The sequence below is a fragment of the Struthio camelus genome, chromosome 24 (assembly GCF_040807025.1).
Source record: "Struthio camelus isolate bStrCam1 chromosome 24, bStrCam1.hap1, whole genome shotgun sequence".
NCBI lineage: Eukaryota > Metazoa > Chordata > Aves > Struthioniformes > Struthionidae > Struthio > Struthio camelus.
Window position 1 is genome coordinate 6615740 of NC_090965.1, and position 19800 is coordinate 6635539.

Consider the following 19800-nt stretch of genomic DNA (forward strand, 5'->3'; position numbering starts at 1 on the left):
TCTCACGTGGTCATTGCAGGGCTGGTCTGGTTTGTGCTGGTGATGGAGAGGTGACTAGTCCCATGTCCCGTTTCCTAGTCCAGGAGGCAGCCAGCATGCTGTATTTTTGGAAGGATCTGAGAACTGTATATTGATGTCCTCTCTCACCGTGACCTTCCTGTTGTGCTAGGTACCCACGTGATGGAGGGGTCTGGACGGATGGTGGTGACTGCTGTGGGTATAAACTCGCAGACAGGAATCATCTTCACTCTCTTGGGTGCAGGAGAAGGAGATGAGGAAAAGAAGGTGAAGAAAGGTAAGGAGATCTGTTGAACCTGTGTTTTCCCTTTCTTTTGCTTTTCTCCCCACCCTGGGAAGCATCCACCAGTGTGCAACAAGCTATGGCCGTGTCCATGGGACGCAGTTGTGTGTTAGTACACGACCCAGGCAGGTACAGTGAGCTCTGAGACAACACGGGGGAATCCCTCTCTGCTCCCGTTGGTCCACGGTGTGAGGAAGGCGCTGCATGAGAAAACCCCCTTGTGTATCCAGACCATGGCTCCTTCTTTGGCTCTTCAGCTTTTCTAGGACACGGCTTCATCTCTCTTCTCCAGCCAGCTGCAGCCTGGAGTTGCAGGGTGGGGGGATCAAGGCCCAGAGGGAAAAGTCGCTGAGAGCAATGCCCAGCAGCACCTTGGCATGGTGCTCATTGCCCACCCCACGGTAGGAAGGTGAGTCCTGGTTATCCGAAGGATGTTAGTCCATCCAGCGCCTTGAAGACTTCGCTGAACATGTCTGCTGATGTCCCCTGAGCTACGTGGGGAAGGAGTCAAAGTGCAGAGGATGGGAAGAAGGAAAGGAGGGTTTTATGTGCCTGTTGAGTAGAGGATAGGAGAGCAGCCAGTTGGGCTGAGGTTCCCAGGCGCGTTGGCTGCCTCAGCCCTCGTGTCTTGCTGCTCGTTTTCCTGCTCTGCACCAGCCCGTCTCGATCAGGAAGTGTTCGGAGCCAGTACTGGTGGGAGCCGGGCCTGGGAACCTCCTGTGCTCCTTCGTCTCCCCACACCCCTCTTCTGCGAGTCTGGGCTCGCAAAGAGTTGGCAGTAAGGAGGTGTGAAGAGTTGGCAGTAAGGAGCTGCAAGCTGGCATTGCCGCAGTGCTGGGTGCACAGACGTCCCTCGGTGCCGGGGAGCCCTGCCCAGGAAGCGATGCCAGATGGGACAGAGGCTTGCAGGGCCTCTCCTGGCAGCCGCTTCGGCTCTGGGCCGTGCGTGCTCTGCCTGCCTCCGGCTCTCCTCACCCAGGACAGGCGATGGTGGTGCCGCAGGCGGCTCATGCTGGCAGCAGCACTCGCACTGTGCATCTGCTTCTCAAACGGATGCAGCGAGGTAGCCTCTGAGCCTACCCCTCTGAAAGCCCGATGCTACTCACCACCCAGGGCCCAGGAAGGCAGTTGCAGGCAGTCAGGGTGATTTGGGGGGGGTAAGGGCTGGGTCTAGGGTATCCAGCTGTGGTTTGGTGACTGCAAAGCTCTTCGGGTTTAGCTGCCAGCTTGGAGGCTAGGTAAAAGTGGGGAAATGGGGTGAGATGTGGGAACAGCTCTGCTGTCAGAGCTGACCAGTAGCTTAGGGCATGGGTGGGAATGGCACCTCTGGAAATGGATGGAAATCTCCCTCTGATGGGGCAGGGCAGTTTAGGAGGTGCGGGAGAGCATTGCTGCACCTCCTAGGGAGCTGGCCCCCTTCTCCCATCCCTCCTCTCTCCCTGTCAGAGGGAACCGAGCGGAGCTGGGGCAAGGGCAGTTGTGAAAGGAGCTTGGTGCTGCAGGGTAAAAGGAGTCCCTTGAATGCAGTGAGTAAAAGCCACGTATGAGCTCTCCAGAAGCTCTGGTGAGACATGGGATAGTGAGAGCAAGTAAACAAAAGGCTCTCCCCCAGCAAAAATGCCCTGGTAGTGTTGGTTTATAGTGTTGGTTTCTTTTGAGGATGGTGCTTGGTGTTTTCCTTGCCCCCAGGCTATGTCACTCAGCCCCACCGCAAACCTGGCTCTGTGCCCAGCGCTGGAGCCTTGCAGCCCTCAATTTGGGAGGAAGGCTGTGGAGGGGGGGATTTCACTGACTCATCCCTCCCTGCGATGCTGGGAGGTGCGATGGAGGGAAGGAGAAACCAGGTCCCTAGTGCGTGAACTCCTTGTCGCGCAAAGGCAACGTTGTGGAGGCAAGCTGGGGTCTTCAGTGCGCGGGGCCGTGCAGGCACGCAGGTGGACCGCGGCGGCTCTGCCCCATGCAGCCAACTGCCTGTGCCTGCCGATTGCAAGGGGAGGCCAGTCTGCCCCTCTTGGATGGATCTGCTTGCGCCTGATGGCAGCGGGAAGCCAGAAGCACCGGCACTCCTCGGCTTATAGCAGGTTATAGCAGATGCTTTGCAGATGGGGAAGCCCGAAGCACAGGGAGACCCAGTGTTTGGGAGAGCTGGGGAGCGCCGAGCGCTCCTGCACGTCCCCTCTGCCGCAGCGGCCAGCAGCGGTGCTGGGGTGGAGGGTCCCTTTGGCCGGCAAGGAGAGCTGGCCAGCCACCGGCGCTGGTGCCCGAGGGCAGGAGGCGTGTGCAGCGGCCGGGAGGTGACTGCAGCTGTGCCGAGGCCCTGGGACCGGCCGCTGCCGCCGGAGCAGAGCGCAGCCCCTCGGAGCAGGGTCCCCCCAGCCGCATGGGGAATGTCGAGATCCGTGTGCTCAGCCCTCCACCCTTTCTCTCTTTGAACAGGTAAAAAACCCGGAGCCCCTGAAAATCGCAACAAAGGTAACCAGCCTCTCCATCCTTTGAACCAGCACCACACTAACTACCAAGCATTCCTCCTTCCTTCCTTCTTCTCATGAGTCTGTGCTCTTTGCTCCGGCGGCCTCTCGCCTCCTTGTCCAGGAGAGGGTGTAACGGTGTCCGCAGCCCTTTCTCGCGGTAGCCTTGTTCCTATTAGCGTGGGTCACCGCCTCGGTCTGGCGGCTCCGAATCCTTCGGACGCCCGTCACTGCCTTCCCGCTGCGGGGTCTGGTTTGGGCGCAGCTGGGGGAGGCGCAGCTCCCGTCGCAGGTGGTGGGGAGGGCCGAGTGGCTCCCGCCGCGGGGCTGCTGGCGCGACTGTTGCACCCTCTCCTGCCGTGGCCACCTCGACTCCGTGAGCGTCTCCTCGCCCGTGTTTCTCACCCTGTTCTTTGCAGGCTGTGGAGGAAACCCATTTCCACACCTCTCTCTCCACCTCTCTTTCTCTCTCCTCTCAGCAGTTTCCCTCCTTCCCGTCAGACTGTGTCCGGGTGCGTGTTTTGTCCGTGTCGGGGTCTGTTGTAACGTTGGAGGTGTCAGAGCCGAAGCAGCCAGGACCTCCCGGGTGCCTCTAACGCTCGAGCGGCAGCAGCCGGGAGGGCAGCGGGTGGCCGGCGCTGGCAGCGCGCTGCTGCTTCTCCCAGCCCCGAGCAGCTGTGGAGGAGACTTGCGGGGAGGGGGGGTTGTCCACCCTCTTCCCATCCCTCTGCAAAATTTCCAGCTGGCCTGGGTCTCCCTGGTGCAGACCTTCAGCTGGGCTAGGCCATGGGTTTAGGCCAAATTCTAACAGCTGAACGTCTGGCCGTCTCGGATGCTAGAGCAAACGTGGCAGATGGCTCGCAGAGCTGGGGTTCAAGGAGCTGGTTCACTCCCCTTCAGTCAAACTCCATGTGAATGCCTAACCTCCCCCTCATCTCACCCCTCAGGCCCTCTCGGTAGAAAGAGATTCTTGCTGAGCTGCCAAAAGGGTATTAAAGCAGATGCCCAGCACTGTGCAGAGCGGAGCTGTGGCAGGGAGGTCCCGTAGCCTCCAGCGCCTGCCGTCGCGGCACTGCTTTGTTTGCTGGTGCAAGACGCCAAAGGGAACCGGAGTCCATGGTGGTTTGGTCAGACCAAACTCCTCCGCGTGTGCTGCAGGGTGTAAAGCAACCCGCAGGAGAGGTTAGAAGAAAGCTACCTGCACCCTGAAAGCCTGACCAGGGGTTTCCTGGACTACTGCTGTAGGGAGGTGTCACTAGTGCAGGGGACAGTCCTAAGTAGCTCATAGCAGCGTGCAGTGTCCTCTCTGAGCATCCTTTATCCAAAGGACTTTGGAAGCACACATCCAACTCCCGAAGCCTCTCCCAGGGTGCAGGTATCCCTTGGGGGCTGCGGCCGTGGGGTAGGTGGTAGAAGAGTGCCCCTTAGAGAGGTCCCTGGGACTGCAAGGTTTCCATGTGCTCGGAGGCGTGTGTGTTGCAGGGAGTGTTTTTTGCTCTGGGTTTTCTCTTTCCCACCACCATCTTTCTCAACGGTGTCCAAGAGTTTTTCCTGGTCTCTCTCCTATTCACACGTGGTGTCTGTTTTACCCTGGGCTGTAGCTAAAACTCAGGATGGTGTGGCCTTAGAGATCCAACCCCTGAAGAGCCAGGAAGGGGTGGAAAATGAGGAGAAGGAGAAGAAGAAAGTGAAAGTCCCCAAGAAGGAGAAGTCTGTGCTGCAAGGGAAGCTCACGCGCCTGGCGGTCCAGATCGGGAAGGCAGGTGAGTCACAGTGGCCACGCAGCCCAGCACGAGCCATGACCCCAGAGGTACGGCGCATGGTCTTCACCAGAGCTCTCGTTGCAAATGGCGTGTTGAGACAGGGATATCCCTTCCCCCAGCTCTACAGGGGCACTGGGATCTCCTTGGACTCGTCCAGCCTTGGATCTCTGCATATGCTGTTGCATAGAGTGCCCTCTCAGAGGACTGGAGGGTGCTAGCGGCGCTGACGTGCTGCAGCTGCTTCGTGTGGGTGGGGAGACTGGGCTCCACCAGCTTGCACACCCTCACCTCTTCCTCTGCCTCTTTCCCCAGGACTCATCATGTCAGCCATCACAGTCATCATCTTGGTGCTGTACTTCGTGATTGACACGTTTGGGGTGCAGGGCCGGCCCTGGCTGGCAGAGTGCACCCCCATTTACATCCAGTACTTTGTCAAGTTCTTCATCATCGGCGTCACTGTGTTAGTGGTGGCTGTGCCTGAAGGGCTACCGCTGGCAGTCACCATCTCCCTGGCCTACTCTGTCAAGGTGAGGCCATGATACAGCAGGATCCCCAGGGGTGTGGAGGGTGCGATAGGGAAATGTGGGCTTTTTCTCTCTAATTTTTCTGGTGCTGGTTGTGTTGCCTGCTGCAGAAAATGATGAAAGACAACAACCTTGTGAGGCACCTGGATGCGTGTGAGACCATGGGCAACGCCACTGCCATCTGCTCGGACAAGACAGGCACGCTCACCATGAACCGCATGACTGTGGTGCAGGCCTATGTGGGAGACACCCACTACCGCCAGATCCCTGACCCTGAAGCCATCCTGCCCAAGGTCCTGGACCTCATAGTCAACGGTGTCGCTGTCAACTCTGCCTACACGTCCAAGATCCTGGTGCGTCCCAGCCTGCTCTCGGACAACCTCTGGCCATCAGCCTGTCCCTACAGCTCGTCTCCTGCTGTACTGAGATTTGGCATTGCTTTTCCTTTCTCCCCTCCAGCCACCAGAGAAGGAAGGGGGGCTACCCCGGCAAGTGGGGAACAAGACCGAGTGCGCCCTGCTGGGTTTTGTGCTGGACTTGAAGCAAGATTACCAGGCTGTGCGGAACGAGGTGCCAGAGGAGAAGCTGTACAAGGTCTACACCTTCAACTCGGTGCGCAAGTCCATGAGCACGGTGCTGAGGAACGTGAATGGCAGCTTCCGCATGTACAGCAAGGGAGCCTCCGAGATCATCCTCCGCAAGTAACTGCCCTCCCGCTCTCCCTCGCTACGTGGCTCCTCTCCTGTGCTGTCAGGTCCTGCAGGCCTGTGTGTTGCCTCCTGGCATGAGCTTGTTGGCTTTTGGGTCCCAGGGCACTGGGGAACAATTCTGGGGAGCTGTGGGATGGAGTATGCCAAGCCCTGTAGAGCAGGGAGGGAGTGGGAGATCGCGGGATGGCGCTGCCTTGCAAAGCGTTTTACTCTTTTACTGTGGCTTTGATAAAGCTCTAGGCAGCTATGGGTCAGAGGGATGCCCCCATTTTACAGATGGAGAACTGAGCAACGAAGAGAATGGATTACTGTAATTAATGCGGGGTCCTTCCTGAGCACCTCGCTAAGCAGGCTGCATGCCTCTGCCACGGCCACATCTCGCTTAACCTCCCCTCCCTATCCTGGCATTAGGTGCACCAAGATCCTGGACAAGAACGGTGACCCCCGGCTATTCAAGGTGAAGGACCGAGATGAGATGGTGAAGAAGGTGATTGAGCCCATGGCCTGCCATGGGTTACGGACCATCTGCCTGGCCTTCCGCGACTTTCCTGCTGATGCCGAGCCAGACTGGGACAGCGAGAATGAGATCCTGTCTGACCTGACCTGCATCGCTGTGGTCGGGATAGAGGACCCTGTCCGGCCAGAGGTACTGAAGCTCCAGCACAGCTGGTGGCTGTCCAATGCCAGTGTTTCTCTCTCATACCCAAGCAGAGGGACCTGCTGGCAGGGTATTCCCATGATGAGTTTTCCTCCACTGGTGCCGGGGTCTCTGCACGATCCAGACTGTGGTTCCATACTCAGTTGAAAGGTGCATGGAGACACCAGAGGCACCATAGGGTAACAGAAGAGGGCAGGACTGATCTCTACCCCTCTGCTAGCTGGTTCTTCCCTTGCAGATTGCTGCCCCCTGCCCCCCCCCCCCCACCACCACCACAGGGTGATTGGCGGGCAGCTGGGCTAATGCAATCAGCTCTCCGATACCTGCCTTTTGATTACATCTTCAAGCTTGCCCCCTGTGCTCCTGCCTTGCTTGCATCTTTCCTTAATTAGACGTTGAAGTATCTGGGCTTGGGAATTGCATTACAGATACCCTGTCTGCACCGGCTCTGGAGGCCATGATTCAATTTGCTAATTTCTCACTAATATCCTTTTCCCCCACTGCTCCGTAATAGATAAACCCATTAGCGCAGCAACATGCTGCCACAGCCGGAGTAGTGGGGGGGGAGCCCGCTGCCGGCCCGCAGTGCGGGACGGATGAAATGCCCCCGTTTGATGGATTGCCTGGCCGTGCCTTGGCGCCTGGCCCCGCAGCATGACAGGGAGGAGGCAATGAGGTTACCTTCCCCTTGGGGCGGAGGCTGGAAGATCTCGCGCTGTCTGCGCCAGAGGACCCTCTCCGAATAAGCACGCAAGTCCATCTGGAGCTGCGGAGAGGGCAGGAGGCGGCTGTGTGCCGGAGCAGCCGGCCAGCCCCACCGAGAGCTGGGCAGCGGCAAGCAAGGGCAGGCAAACCTCTCTGGTCCCCTCGGTTGCTGGGGGCTGCCCTGTACCCCTGGGGAAAACCAGGGGGGCTGCTGAGCTGTTTCTGGGGAGGGGGGTCTCGGTTCAGCAGTTTGTCACCGAGTCCAAGCGCAGAGCTGAGCTGCCGGTGGATGGCAGCTGCACTGCCTTAATTCAGCTGCTCTCTGGCCAGGCCTCCTCCAGCTTCCAGGAGCTGCTCTCCTTTGTCTTTTGGCAGAGCCGGGGCCTCACGCGCTGACCACGGGCTGGGTGCTCGGTCTATGCTGCCCGTCTGCTGCCCTGACCCCGTCTCTGCTCCCCCAGGTGCCAGATGCCATCCTGAAGTGCCAGCGTGCAGGCATCACCGTCCGGATGGTGACAGGGGACAACATCAACACTGCCCGTGCCATCGCCACCAAGTGCGGCATACTGTTGCCAGGAGAGGACTTCTTGTGCCTGGAGGGGAAGGAATTCAACCGGCTCATCCGCAATGAGAAGGGAGAGGTGGGACAGCAGCCCCACGCCCGGTGCCCGCTGCTCTGCGGGCCAAAGCAGGCTGCAGTGCAGCGCTCGGGGACACAGCAAGCGTGGGGCTGTGATGGGCACCCGTGGGCCTGGCTCTGTGGTGGGTGTGGGTGGTGACGCTGAGACAGTCCCAGTGAAATAAGCCACTGAATCTGGCTCCTTGGATAAGTGCAACTGGCTATTCTGCCTGCTGCAGTCCTTTGCTGGAGCTGCTGCAGGGCTGTCTGGGTGGTTCGAGGTGAAGGTGCTGTCCCGTTTGGGGACAGCTCTGCAGTGGGGAAGGTTTCTGGATGTCCCTGCCCCTACTCACGTGAGCCTCGTGCCACAGGTGGAACAAGAGCAGCTGGATAAGATCTGGCCCAAGCTGCGTGTGCTGGCCCGCTCCTCCCCGACGGATAAGCATACGCTTGTGAAAGGTGAGTGCATGGCAGCTTCCCATGGGGGTCTTCCTCCTCTGCAGGTCTCTCCCCAGCAACCGCATCACCTCTCCCCACCTTGTGCCTCCCTTGGAAGAGGGAGAGCGTTCCTGGCCGCCTTCCCCAGAGAGGCGCAAGTCTTCCTGCATCCTGCAAGGGTGGGAGATCGCCGGCTGCGCGGGAGCTCTTGGGCAGTTGTTGCTTCTTGCTGAACTGCCTCACCCTAATGCGGGTGCTTTTGCAATCTGTGCTGGGAGCCTGGCCTGGGACTTATTTACTCTAAACTCCTTGTCCCCATTTTCAGGAATTATCGACAGCACAGTTGGCGACCAGAGGCAAGTAGTAGCCGTGACGGGCGACGGGACCAACGATGGCCCAGCTTTGAAGAAAGCAGACGTTGGATTTGCGATGGTATCGAATGGCAGTGGGTTTTCCATGGGGTATTTCCTTACTTTGGGGGAGGGCCTTCGCTCTCTAGTGTGACCACCAGAGCGTGTGCTGGGAAACTACAGCGTACGTCAGTTATTCTGAACACTGAATTATTTATGGACCCGTGAAACTCTCTTCCAAATCTACAGAATGGCTTAAAACCAAAAATAAACAAACAAACAAACAAACCCCAAAACAACCCCCCCCCACACCTCTTTTGAGAGATGATGTAGGATCATTAGCAAAAAGATTGCTGGAAAAGAGTCCTCTGCTAGCCTGGCTTAGAGGTGAACTTCTCCGACCCACCTAGAGGGACCTTGACAAGTTGAAGGCGATGCAGAGGGCTTGTGGAGCTGCCCAGAGTTCATGCCCTGCAGCCAGTGCATGCAGTTGAAAGCAGCTGCCTGGCTTGGTTTCCTAGGTGTGAGATCCAGGAGAGCGGTGGGAGCCCAGTAATTCAGTCTGACTTGCAGCTCTTCGCCCAGGCTCATAACAGGCAGGCCAGGCTCCTCGTGTTGTGCTAGCACTAACTTGGGAAGTGTATTTACAGTGAAGAACTCTGATCTCCAGTTTGCTGTTTTTCTTTGCCCTGTCTGGGAGAGGCAAGAAAATAAACCTGTCAGTTTTAACTGGTTCCCTGTCAGTTGTTTAGGTTTTGGTACGTGAGCAGGAGCCAGCTACTGGAGGGGGGACCGTATGTGAGCCTTTGTGCAAAGCTTACATGCAAATAACAATTTGGGGGTGGAGAAGAGAATTTTTAGGAAGCTGTTGTAGATCTGAGTGCCATTCTGGGAGCCTCGAGTTGGAATAGCAGAAAGGTGTCTCCTCCCTGGGTAGCCGTACATGCTTCCAGTGCAACACGTGCAGGATCAGCCCTGACCTGCTGTCGGACTTCCCTGGGAGCTAAGTGCTGTGTAGGGCTGGGCGCCCTGCCCTTGCTATATCTCCAGAGAGCAGCGATCAGCCGGCGTGCATGCTACCTGCAACCGGTCCGGCTTCACCTTGCAGCTTGTGCCCTGCAAAAGCTGGGGATTCCCATTTGAGACAGATCTTGCAAATCCCAAGAGAGCTTCCAGCAAGAAGGCACCAGGGAAAACAGCTCATTAAAGGGCATTGGTTCAATGCAGTGTAATGCTTGGCGAAGGCAGATTGTACGCAAAACGTGCGCCTCTCAGTGCCCACGATGAGAAGCGCAGCAAGCCGAGTTGTCTGCGTAGCTATTGCTGTTTGGCGCTGAGAGGCCGCAGGTAATTTTCTAGAGGCTGCAGGTGGCTGTGGAGCAGATCTGGTGGTTGCAGCTCGCTGCAGGGCTGCTGTTTGCTCCGGATGGGCGGAGCGGGCTGGGGTGGGTAGCCTGTGCCAGGAAGGCACATAGAGTTCAGGCTGCTGAGCTCCCGTGCTCCTCTGGGAGTCCTGGCTCTTGCTCGCAGCAGAGATGCACAGCCAGGGACTGCGATGTTTCCAAGCACAAGGAGGAAGCAGCTGCTTATGAGCTGTTTCCTAATTTACTGCAATGTGGCCCCTGCGTGGGAGCACTGACAGCTTTGGACTGAAAAGCCATGCTGATTCAGAGCCCCCGGCTGGAGGTGAGCTGCTGTTCTGCAGCCGTAGGAGAACTTGGGACTGGCACTGGGCTTCCCTGCTCCTAAAGTGGGTCTGGTTCCCACCTCCTCCGGCTCCAGCGGATCTTTGTCTCGGGGCTGTTTCTGGGAAGAAGCAGAGTCCCTGGAGCTGGGATGGGCAGCCCGGAGCTTGCCCAATGACTCACCACTGCCGCTTGCTCTCTGGCCCTCAAGGGCATTGCAGGCACAGACGTCGCCAAGGAGGCTTCAGACATCATCTTGACGGACGACAACTTCACCAGCATCGTCAAAGCGGTGATGTGGGGACGCAACGTCTATGACAGCATCTCCAAGTTCCTGCAGTTCCAGCTGACTGTTAACGTTGTGGCTGTCATCGTGGCGTTCACGGGTGCCTGTATCACGCAGGTACGGGCAGCTGGCTGGGCACCCGGTGTGGCACCCGGGGTTGGGCTGGCTCAGCAGAAGGAAAATGGAGACCCCTGTGAAACGGGGAGTGCAAAGAGAGCTGTTTAGGTAGTGTAACGTGTTGTCCCTCCTCTCTTTGCAGGACTCTCCCCTGAAGGCTGTTCAGATGCTGTGGGTGAACCTGATCATGGACACTTTTGCCTCCTTAGCCCTGGCCACAGAGCCCCCGTCCGAGTCTCTGCTGCTCCGCAAGCCATATGGCCGCAACAAGCCGCTCATCTCCCGCACGATGATGAAAAACATCCTGGGGCATGCGGTGTACCAGCTAACTATCATTTTCACGCTGCTTTTTGCGGGTGAGGCCCCAAGAAATGGGGGGCAGACTCCCAGGCCTGCCTTGCTGTCCGTCTTGGACCTCTGCGAGCTGCAGAGCGCAGCCAGCCCTGCAAAGGCAGCGCGGGTCTGCAAACTGTGTTTCCTTGCCTCCAGAGTAGTGTTAGGGATCCTCATGCTGAGCAATTGCCCAGTAGCCCCAGGCCAGCCAGGGCAGAGTTCATTTATTGGATGGGGAGTTGCGTATGGTGGTGATAACGAAAGGATTCTCGAGGGTGTGGGTCTGCTGTAGGTCTCACTGGGTGCAGAGGCAGTTTTAGCCTGGGAAACAACTTTTTAAAAGATTTTTAAAGAAACAGATTCAGTGGGGCCAGCATGGGGGACTCTGGCTGGCTCAAGGGATCTTCAGTAATAGGCTGAGAACCTAATTCCATCTCCGCCAGTGCAGAGCATAAGGAAGGAACAGGATCTCATCTTCTCCTCTTTTCCTCACCCTTCCTCATCCCTTCCCCAAAACCCCTCACCTGCTTAGGGGAGAAGTTTTTTGATATCGACAGTGGCCGGAACGCCCCCCTGCACTCCCCACCCACCGAACACTACACTATTGTCTTCAACACTTTCGTCATGATGCAGTTGTTCAACGAGATCAACGCTCGCAAGATCCACGGGGAGAGGAACGTCTTCGAGTCCATCTATCGGAATCCCATCTTCTGCACAGTGGTGCTTGGGACCTTTGCAGCTCAGGTATGGCCACAGGAGCAGTGTGGGGATGGATGGTGGGGTGGGAGGGGGACTTTGCAGGTAGGATCCGTGTCTGCCACCACCTCAGCCCGCGACTCTCAGTTCTTTCCCTTATTCTTCTCCGGCAGCTTCTTGGTGACACAAAACCTGACGACTAGGGTCTAGAGTGTGTTGGGAGATCCCAGGGCCGGCCAGCCGCCGCTGTGGTGTCCTGTAAAGTTAGTAGCATAGATATTAGGTTCTTGTTCCTCTTGTGATCCCAGGGAGGGGGAAAAGATTCGTGGCTTGGGGGGACCCTTTCTTCCCTTGGCTGCCCTAGTGCAGCCCTCTGAGCATCCTGGTGTGTGACTTGTTCTTTCCTATGCTCTAGATCATCATTGTGGAGTTTGGTGGGAAGCCGTTCAGCTGCTCTGGGCTCACCCTGAGCCAGTGGTTCTGGTGTATTTTTATTGGAGTGGGAGAGCTCCTCTGGGGTCAGGTAAGAGCCAGCCTAAAAAAATACCATGTGCCTCTATGCCACGGCATACTCGCAGCCCAGCCTGCCCTTCCCTTCCTGCTGCCTAGCTGCACTTGCTCTGCCCAGCATATATTCAGGGCAGCTGTGGAAGGGGGCCGACGCTCCATCCCAGTGCTGCACCAACAGTAAGGAGAGGTGGGGGCTGATGTTCTTCGTTCCCACCCTCCTTGCAGTGTCCTCCAGCATGGTTTCTCATCTATTTCTGCTGCTTTTCTTTGAGCCGCTGCTTACGCTTTGGAGCTCTCTTGAGCTTTGTGTTGAGGCAAGGGAGCAGGGCTGTTTCTGCCACGGCCTTGCACAGAGATGTGGGCTTGGACCCTCTCATGCACGCAGGAGGCCATGTTTGCAGTGGCCACGCAAAGTGGGCTGCTGGCCTCATGGTGGCTGTGCGCTTGGGCAGGAGTGATGCTGGAGGGGTTGTAGGGGACACCTTGCCTGGCAGAAGGAGCCTGGCGTCTCTCAGCTGAGTCTCGGCAGCTCGCCACAGGAATGTTCCCTCTCAGTCAAGGCTGCTGCTGTCGGGCTCGGGGCTGTTGTAGCCTGCGGGCTAAGGAGCCTCTCTCTCCCTGCCTCTCCCCAGTTGATCTGCACTGTCCCAACCAGCCACCTGAAGTTCCTGAAGGAAGCTGGACACGGCATCACCAAGGAGGAGATCCCAGAAGAGGAGCTACCTGAGGACGTGGATGAGATCGACCATGCTGAAATGGAGCTGCGGCGTGGGCAGATCCTGTGGTTCAGGGGCCTCAACAGGATACAGACTCAGGTACTGCAGGGCTGTGGGTACCATGGGGCTTTCTCTTCTCTTGCTTTCTCTCTTTCCAGGGGCTCTGTCTGGAAAGAGGCGTCTGTTGCTGCTCAGAGGATGCCATCACCTTCTGGGCTAGACTTCCCCCACCATCTGTGCCTTTCTGGGTCTGCTCTGGTTGGGAAACCAGGACAGCCTACCTTTCTGGGACGTGTTGGGTAGGGGGGAGATACTGGTCTATTCTGATGCAAAGCATCTTCCAGCCCTGGACAGGCCAGTCTGCAGGAGGCTGGATGTGCTGGTGATTGGCACCTCACTCAGCAAAGAAGGTGGTTCAGGAGCTGTATGGAGGGGCCTTGGGGCCCCCCTGGCTTTACTGAGTTGTGCAGTAGGTCGATGTTGAAGCTGCTCTCAGGGCCACTGCTGGGACACTGCTCCTAGACCTCAGGAGAGGTCCTGGCTGCCCGTGCTCCGCGTGGGACTCTGTCCTGGCTGCGGAGGAGACGTGGCCGTCACGGCATGTTCTAGGCGCATCGGAGCTCAGCTGCACACTCTCCCACCTGTGACCGCTTTGGGGCCTTGGCATGAGGCTGGTTTCGACTCTGAGTTTGGAATAACCCAGAGACAAGGCTGTCTGCGGTCAGGGCGAGGGACCTGCAGCGCCAATGGGAGATGGAGCACAGAGCAGCTGAGCATCGCTGCTGTCCAGTTCCTTGTCCTCTCCCCGCTCTTCAGTGGGGAAGCTGCGCTGGGCTTGACCAGCCAAGTCTGAGTCAGCCTTGGACAGTGTCCGAGCTACCAGGGAAAGGCTTGCTTTTCTTGCTGGGAGGCTGCCGGTGCTGTGTGATGGCAGGTGCTTTGGAGGGTAGCAGCTGCGATCCCCGATCTCAGCTCCTGAGTCCTCTAGGCTCATGAAGGGATTTTGGGGCCTGCCTGGCACCCTTTGTTCTCCCAGCCGTTGCAGGCGCTGATGTGTTCCCAGCAGTCCCCTCCGAACCAGTGGTTACGAGTGAGCATCACTTCCCTCTGCCCTGGTCTTTCCTGTAGCGTTTGGCCTTTCTTACTGGGCCCTCTCTGGTCTCGTTCCTCTGCTGCCCTCTGGCCTCCCTGAAAGCCCTTCCGGCCAAAGGCTCTTGCCATGTCTCTCTGCCAGCTCTCCTGGCTCCTCACCTGGTGCTCTTGGCCCTGCAGCAGAGAACAGGTGGAGAATTGGCTAATAGTGTTTTTATGTCAGCTGTTTCACCCTGATACAATTTTTCCTGAGTGTTTGGAGGGGTATTTTGGTGCCCCCACCAACAGTTGGCTGGTCAGGCCAGGGAGAGCTCCCTGCAGCAAGGTTGCTGCCCCTCTTCTTTCCTTGAGATCTGGGCAGAGCTGCCCCTTGGAGGAAAGCTGCAGGTCCCCAGCAGCCTCTGGCATGCTGGGCTGCTGTGTTACCCTGTGTTAGCCTTGATTGCTTCTCCTACGGCCTTCTGTCAAATCATCAAAACTATCAAAACGGGAGATGGCCCAAAGCTATGGGGTTCTGATGTTGATGAAAGCTATTGATGCCCTGACCTCTCTCTGAGCCATCAGCGCTCAGAATCGCAGAAGTGCCTGTAGCCCACACCTGCAGTTCTGTCTTCTTGCCTTGTTCAGGGTTCACTAAAGCAGAAATCCCGTTTCTTCCTTGGAGTTGCCACCCCCAAGACAACAGGCGTTTGCTCTCTGTTCGTCCCTTGCTGTCACCCTGCCAGCGCTCCCAGGAGGTCATTCAGCCTGCCTGGCGCAGAGCAGCCATCTTGGCGCTTCTGCAGAAGTGCAAGATAAATGGCTGCAGGCAGCGGGGACCATCCCCATGGCTCCAGTTTGGAGAGATGATGGGAAGAGGAGATTGTGTTGAACAGACTCGTGTCATAGTCTGTGCGTGCACATGAGGCACGCGGCATTTATGGACTGTGCTGGGTTCCCCCAAGCACTGGTGCTGGCTCATCCTGCCAGGCTGGTACGTTGTTCCCTTGCAGAGGGGGGTACGTAGCAAAGGGCAAGGTGGGAGCCAGGCTCTTCTTGGGGGACCAGGGCAGCGCTGCTCATGGGTGCTGAGAAAACGCGAGCTAACTTCTCAATCTGGCTTGCTCACGTGGAACACCTGCTGGGCGCACCAGGCTGTTCTGGACGCAGTCCAGATGTGTTGGAGGTATGGTAGGTATGAACATCTGCAATACCGGAGGCCGGACGTGCCTCTGGTTCTGTGCCTGCCCCCTGAACCAGGACGCTCTGAGGTGTCTCGTCCGTGTCTCAGGCCATGGTGGACCTGTACTGAAACAATCTCTTACTGTTGCACCATGAAGAGCGCTTCCGAACATTGCAACTGTTGGCAAGTCCTGGAGTCTCTTTAGCTACTCCCTTTCTGGCTATGTAGCCCTGCAAGTTGAGCAGAGCAGCCTGCAGGTCAAACCTGAGCAACTATCAGGCCCCTGATAAGGTGTCCTGAATCAGTGTGCCTGAAAGGAGGAGTGTAGGGTTCCTTCTTCACAGACCAACCTGGGGTCCGTGCAGCACTGGGGAAAAGAGGGTCTCTCTGTGGAAGGAGATCAAACTGGGGAAGGAGCAGAGCAGTATGTAAAATATCTACATATTTTACAGTATGTAAAATATCTACAGTGCAAACAGGCTAACAGGCAGTAAATATCTACAGGCTGCAAACAGGTTTGGAGGCGGTGCCCCTTTCCTGCGGCTTGCAGCAAGGAGCCATGTGGCCAAGGCAGCAGACTGGGAAGGTGCAGGGATGTGCTGTCTCCCAGTCGGTTATCTGGCATATGGCAGATGGGGAAAGTCCAGGTATAAAGTGTCCGGGAATCCTGGGCATTTGGCTGCTGCTCAGTTCCTCCTGCCTTGGAGCATGTCCGCAGACCGACGTGGGTGTTTCCTTGCTGCTTCCCCTGCCAGCCCCTACCAGCTCCACTTTGTACACGAGTCCTTTGCTGAGCTGAGACCCTGGGAGAGAGGCTGAGCGTCTTCAAGCATAGCTGGCTGCCATGGGAGCTGTGGGCGCGTTGGTGCGGCTCAGGATTTGACCCCCCTGGCTGTACATCCCATGGAATTGAGGGACCAGAAACATGCTCCCAGTGCAGTTTTCCGGGCCACAGGCTGCTAGCTCACACCTCTGCCCACCCTCTCTCTCTGTGCCTCTTGTGGACTGTGGGAATATCCTGAGGCGTCTCCTGTTACGCTCCCTCCCACCATGGTCTTTCTTGGTGGTGGTATAAGCCGTGCACCTCACGCAGCTGAGAGCAAGGCAGAGGCTGGAAGCTGACCTCTCTCTGCTCCTAGAAGCGCCAGCCGAGCCCGGTGTGGGTGTATGGGAATGCGGGCTGGGGGGCTCTCTCATCCCTCCTCCCCACCTCTCCGTCCGTCCTTCTTCCTTCCTGTCCGTGCGTGTGTCTGCCCAGCCTCCCTGCTCCCCTCCGCTCCATCCCCGACCCCTCTCCCTCTGTCTCTGACCGGGGCGACGCTATCTCACTCTCTGATTCTTTACAGATGGACGTAGTTTACACATTCCAGACCGGCGCCTCCTCTTTGCAGGGAGCCCTCAGGAGACAGCCTTCCATCGTGAGCCAGCACCACGATGTAAAAAATGTTTCTAGCCCAACCCATGTAGCTCTTTCCTCCGTCAATTCCACTCCCACCACTTCTGCTGTTGCTGCTGCTGCTGCATCTCCTCCTGCGGGCAGTGAGTGATAGTCTATTACAATGCATGACTTCTAATAACCACAGAGAGCACCGCACCAACCTAACCCAGCCTGTTCTCTCTCCCTCTAACCCTTGACCAACACACTGATTTCTAAACTGAAGGATGGGGCGGGAGATCATTTTTAATTTTTTATGCTGTTGCATCTTTAACAAGTTTACAATACTTTCTGGTCTTTTCCCCTCCCCATTCCTTGTTGCTTCCTCTTTTTTTTTTTTTTTTTTTTTTTTACCTCTTCTCCTCCTTTGCAGGACTGACATATGAGTTCACCCTCCTGAGGGGTGCAAAATTGGCAGTACTTCTTAAAAGAACCGTGCATTTATGAGCAACTAAAAGCACTGCTGTGAAAAGGGAATGCTGCGTCCAAATGCTGCAATTTCTTTCCGATGCAGCTCTGCCCAGTTCAGGAGGGCTGTGCTGGGTAGAGGGGTTGTTTTACCAAAGCTGCAAATCTGTCTGAGGGCAGAGTGACTGCTCAGGCCTGCCCGCAGCATTTAGCGTGCTATTGCGGGTCAGCTGAGCTGCGGTAACGGGCTGCCTGCATGCTCTCTGCCTCTTGCACGTGTGTGATAAAAGGTAGTGGCTTCTACCCTGGTGGAAGGACTTGACCATGTGTGAGAGCAGCCAGTTACCATGGCTCAGCTGGAAGGTGGTGAAGCACCAGAGCTGCTGTAAGTCACTCACCTGCAGCTGAGCCTGCTGTTTCCGAGCTGGCTTGTAAGCAAGCAGCCTCTCGTGGCCTGCGTGTTAATTTGCATGCTGTGTGAGACAGAGCCGAGTCCTCCCGGCTGCCTCCGTGCCAAGGCCAGCAGTGAGCTCCTGCACGCTGAGCTCCTTGCCTTGAGGCCGGAGGCCCCGGTCAGGACAGCACTTAAGCGCACATGCTGCAGTTAAGCATACACTGTCATGAGGAGGAACATACATAAATGTGTCCCCAGCCCTGTGCTGCCCTGGAGCTCTCGCTCACAGGGCCTCACCGAGTCCCCTGTTGTATCCCGAGCATCGCTGTCCTGTTACAGCAGGTAATCGGTGCCCAGCTGGCCAGTCTGTTTCATGCACATTGTTTTTCAGTGTACATGGAGACGCGTGACTTTCTGCATGCAAACTGAGAAACTGTGCTCGGAAAAATGTGGCCCTCCCGAACATCAGTCGTCAAGCTGGACCCTGGATCTAGCTGTGGGCTTCCAGACTGAGGAAAAACCCCTCTCTTGTATAATAGCCCCCTCCATGTTCATGATGAGCTGTATATACAGGCTTGTGAGCTTGAATTCTCTCCGCAGGCCTTTGCCAGACTATGAGTAGGTAGTGCATCCTTCTTGGATAATTGGCTTTTTTATTGCACAGTCATTTTCCTTGTTCTCCTCTTATTAAAGAAACACCCTTGACGACTTTTTGAATAGCTTTCAGTCTCCACTGTTTATGCATTGTGGGAGAGAAGAGAGAATTTCTGATAATTTTTGTTTTCTCTCTGTTTAGCCAACACTGATGCCTGAATTTTATTTTGTTTAACTCCAGTGTTTCTGAAGCAGCGCAGCTGCCTTCTGTTCCCGTCTGCATCTGTGCACCACCACGACTTTCTAATTGGAAGAAAACCTGCTTAGAGGGGTATCAGGGTAGTGGGCTGGGGTGGGTAAGACCAAAATGCAGATTTTCTTGCAGTGTGTGCATTAATGTTCTCCCTGATTTGCAGCAGGGGAATAGATAACTTGGATAGCATATGCCCTTCCAGACAACAACTTGACCAAAAGCTAACCCAGGTTGCTAAGTCTTCCCTCTGTTTTCTATCTATACTTTGCTCTTCTTCCCTCTCAGCTGCTTTCCTTCCCTTTCTCTCAAAGCTCCCCTTCCCTGAATACAGATTAACGGAGTCCCTCTGTCTTCCACTTTATTTCTGTGAGAAGAGTTCTCCTGGGCGAGACCTCGGCAGCCCCGAGCACTGTGTTCCTGTTGGGTGGTGATGGAAGAGAGGGAAATGTCGTGAATGAACCAGGGGACGGTTTGCAGAGCTAAGCACTGCCTCAGTTTGGAGTTTTGCCCTGGTTTGAGGAAACTGGATCCTACAAGCCACTGTTTGGTGGTGGAGCTGATGCTGGCTTTGCTCAGAAGGTGTTATTTCTGTCTCCATGTGAGCAATGGCTTTTACCCACAGCACTTTGCAGTGTTGCGGCTACTCTGCAACACTCTAGACCCCAGACTCAGGGGTTACGCGGGTTATGACGGTTTCAGACAGAGGAGAAGTAACCCTGACTGTGGGCAGGGAGGTGGGTATTCATCTTATGTCTGCCAGAGCGAGTCCAGGGTGGCCAGGCAGTGTTTGTGTCCTGCTGTGCGGATTTCAGTTGTGCTTTGTACGGAGAAGTTTCCCAAAGGATGTTTGGCCACAGGCTGTGTCAAACAGTCGGACTTGCTGTCAGGCAGCAGCTGTTTGTGCAGGGTTTCCAGAGCTCACTGGTGCCAGGCTGAGTATTTGTGGTTAGGAAAGATGTGTGGCTGAGAGGTGTTATTTAGGCACGTCTGAGGGTTCCGAGGAAATCAGAGGCTCTGAAGAGTTGGGAAGCGTTTCATCAAGAGGCTTCTGGGAAGAGATGTTGCCTCTTGTCTTATTGCCAGCCCAGGCAAATCATCCTGTGTCCCCCCTCTAAAGCACAGGGTTGGTCAGCAGCCTAAGGAAGAACTCTGCAAGGAAGCCAATCTGTTGTGAGCCCCAGTGCTTCGACTTGTTTGGGGAGAGGATTTGAGGAGGAGGTTACTTTTGTTTGCACTGCCTGGCTCATTCAAAACACATTTCCTTGCTGTTGAGTGTCTTTGACAAGGGAGCACTTATTGTGCATCAGGAATTAGTTGTTGACAGAGATGGTTAAGTCAAAATAAGACTGTCTGAGGAAAGGTGTAGCAGAAGTTATTGGTGGAGCAGAAAATAGAGCTGAAGGCAGGGATGTGTTAAGCTCTTGACTTGCCAGTGCTTAGAGGTGGTGCAGGGAGGGCTTTTGTGAAGTTACCCCTGGCTCTGTCAGAGCTTGTACTAGACTGACCCCCTCGTTGCTCCAAAAGTCACCGAGGCACCCATTAGCTTGTTCAAGCTGGTTATTCTTGGTTTACCTGGTTGTGTA

General features: G+C 56.3%; 1 protein-coding gene across 8 annotated transcripts in view; it reads left to right on the forward strand.

Moving 5' to 3' along the window:
* The window catches only part of ATP2B4 (ATPase plasma membrane Ca2+ transporting 4), a 51509-nt gene that overhangs the window by 25143 nt on the left and 6566 nt on the right, over positions 1-19800 (forward strand). For 6 of the 8 annotated variants that reach the window (XM_068917880.1, XM_068917884.1, XM_068917882.1 and 3 more), the window contains exons 6-20: positions 170-295; positions 2738-2773; positions 4371-4532; positions 4845-5059; positions 5167-5409; positions 5516-5757; positions 6178-6412; positions 7591-7770; positions 8120-8207; positions 8512-8618; positions 10433-10624; positions 10767-10980; positions 11490-11701; positions 12069-12176; positions 12796-12978. In XM_068917880.1, the coding sequence (XP_068773981.1) occupies positions 170-295; positions 2738-2773; positions 4371-4532; positions 4845-5059; positions 5167-5409; positions 5516-5757; positions 6178-6412; positions 7591-7770; positions 8120-8207; positions 8512-8618; positions 10433-10624; positions 10767-10980; positions 11490-11701; positions 12069-12176; positions 12796-12978 (2543 nt within the window). Of the gene's footprint in view, positions 1-169; positions 296-2737; positions 2774-4370; positions 4533-4844; positions 5060-5166; positions 5410-5515; positions 5758-6177; positions 6413-7590; positions 7771-8119; positions 8208-8511; positions 8619-10432; positions 10625-10766; positions 10981-11489; positions 11702-12068; positions 12177-12795; positions 12979-16479; positions 16681-19800 lie in introns of those variants that run through there. The other 2 variants (XM_068917886.1, XM_068917887.1) reach the window with 2 other exon arrangements.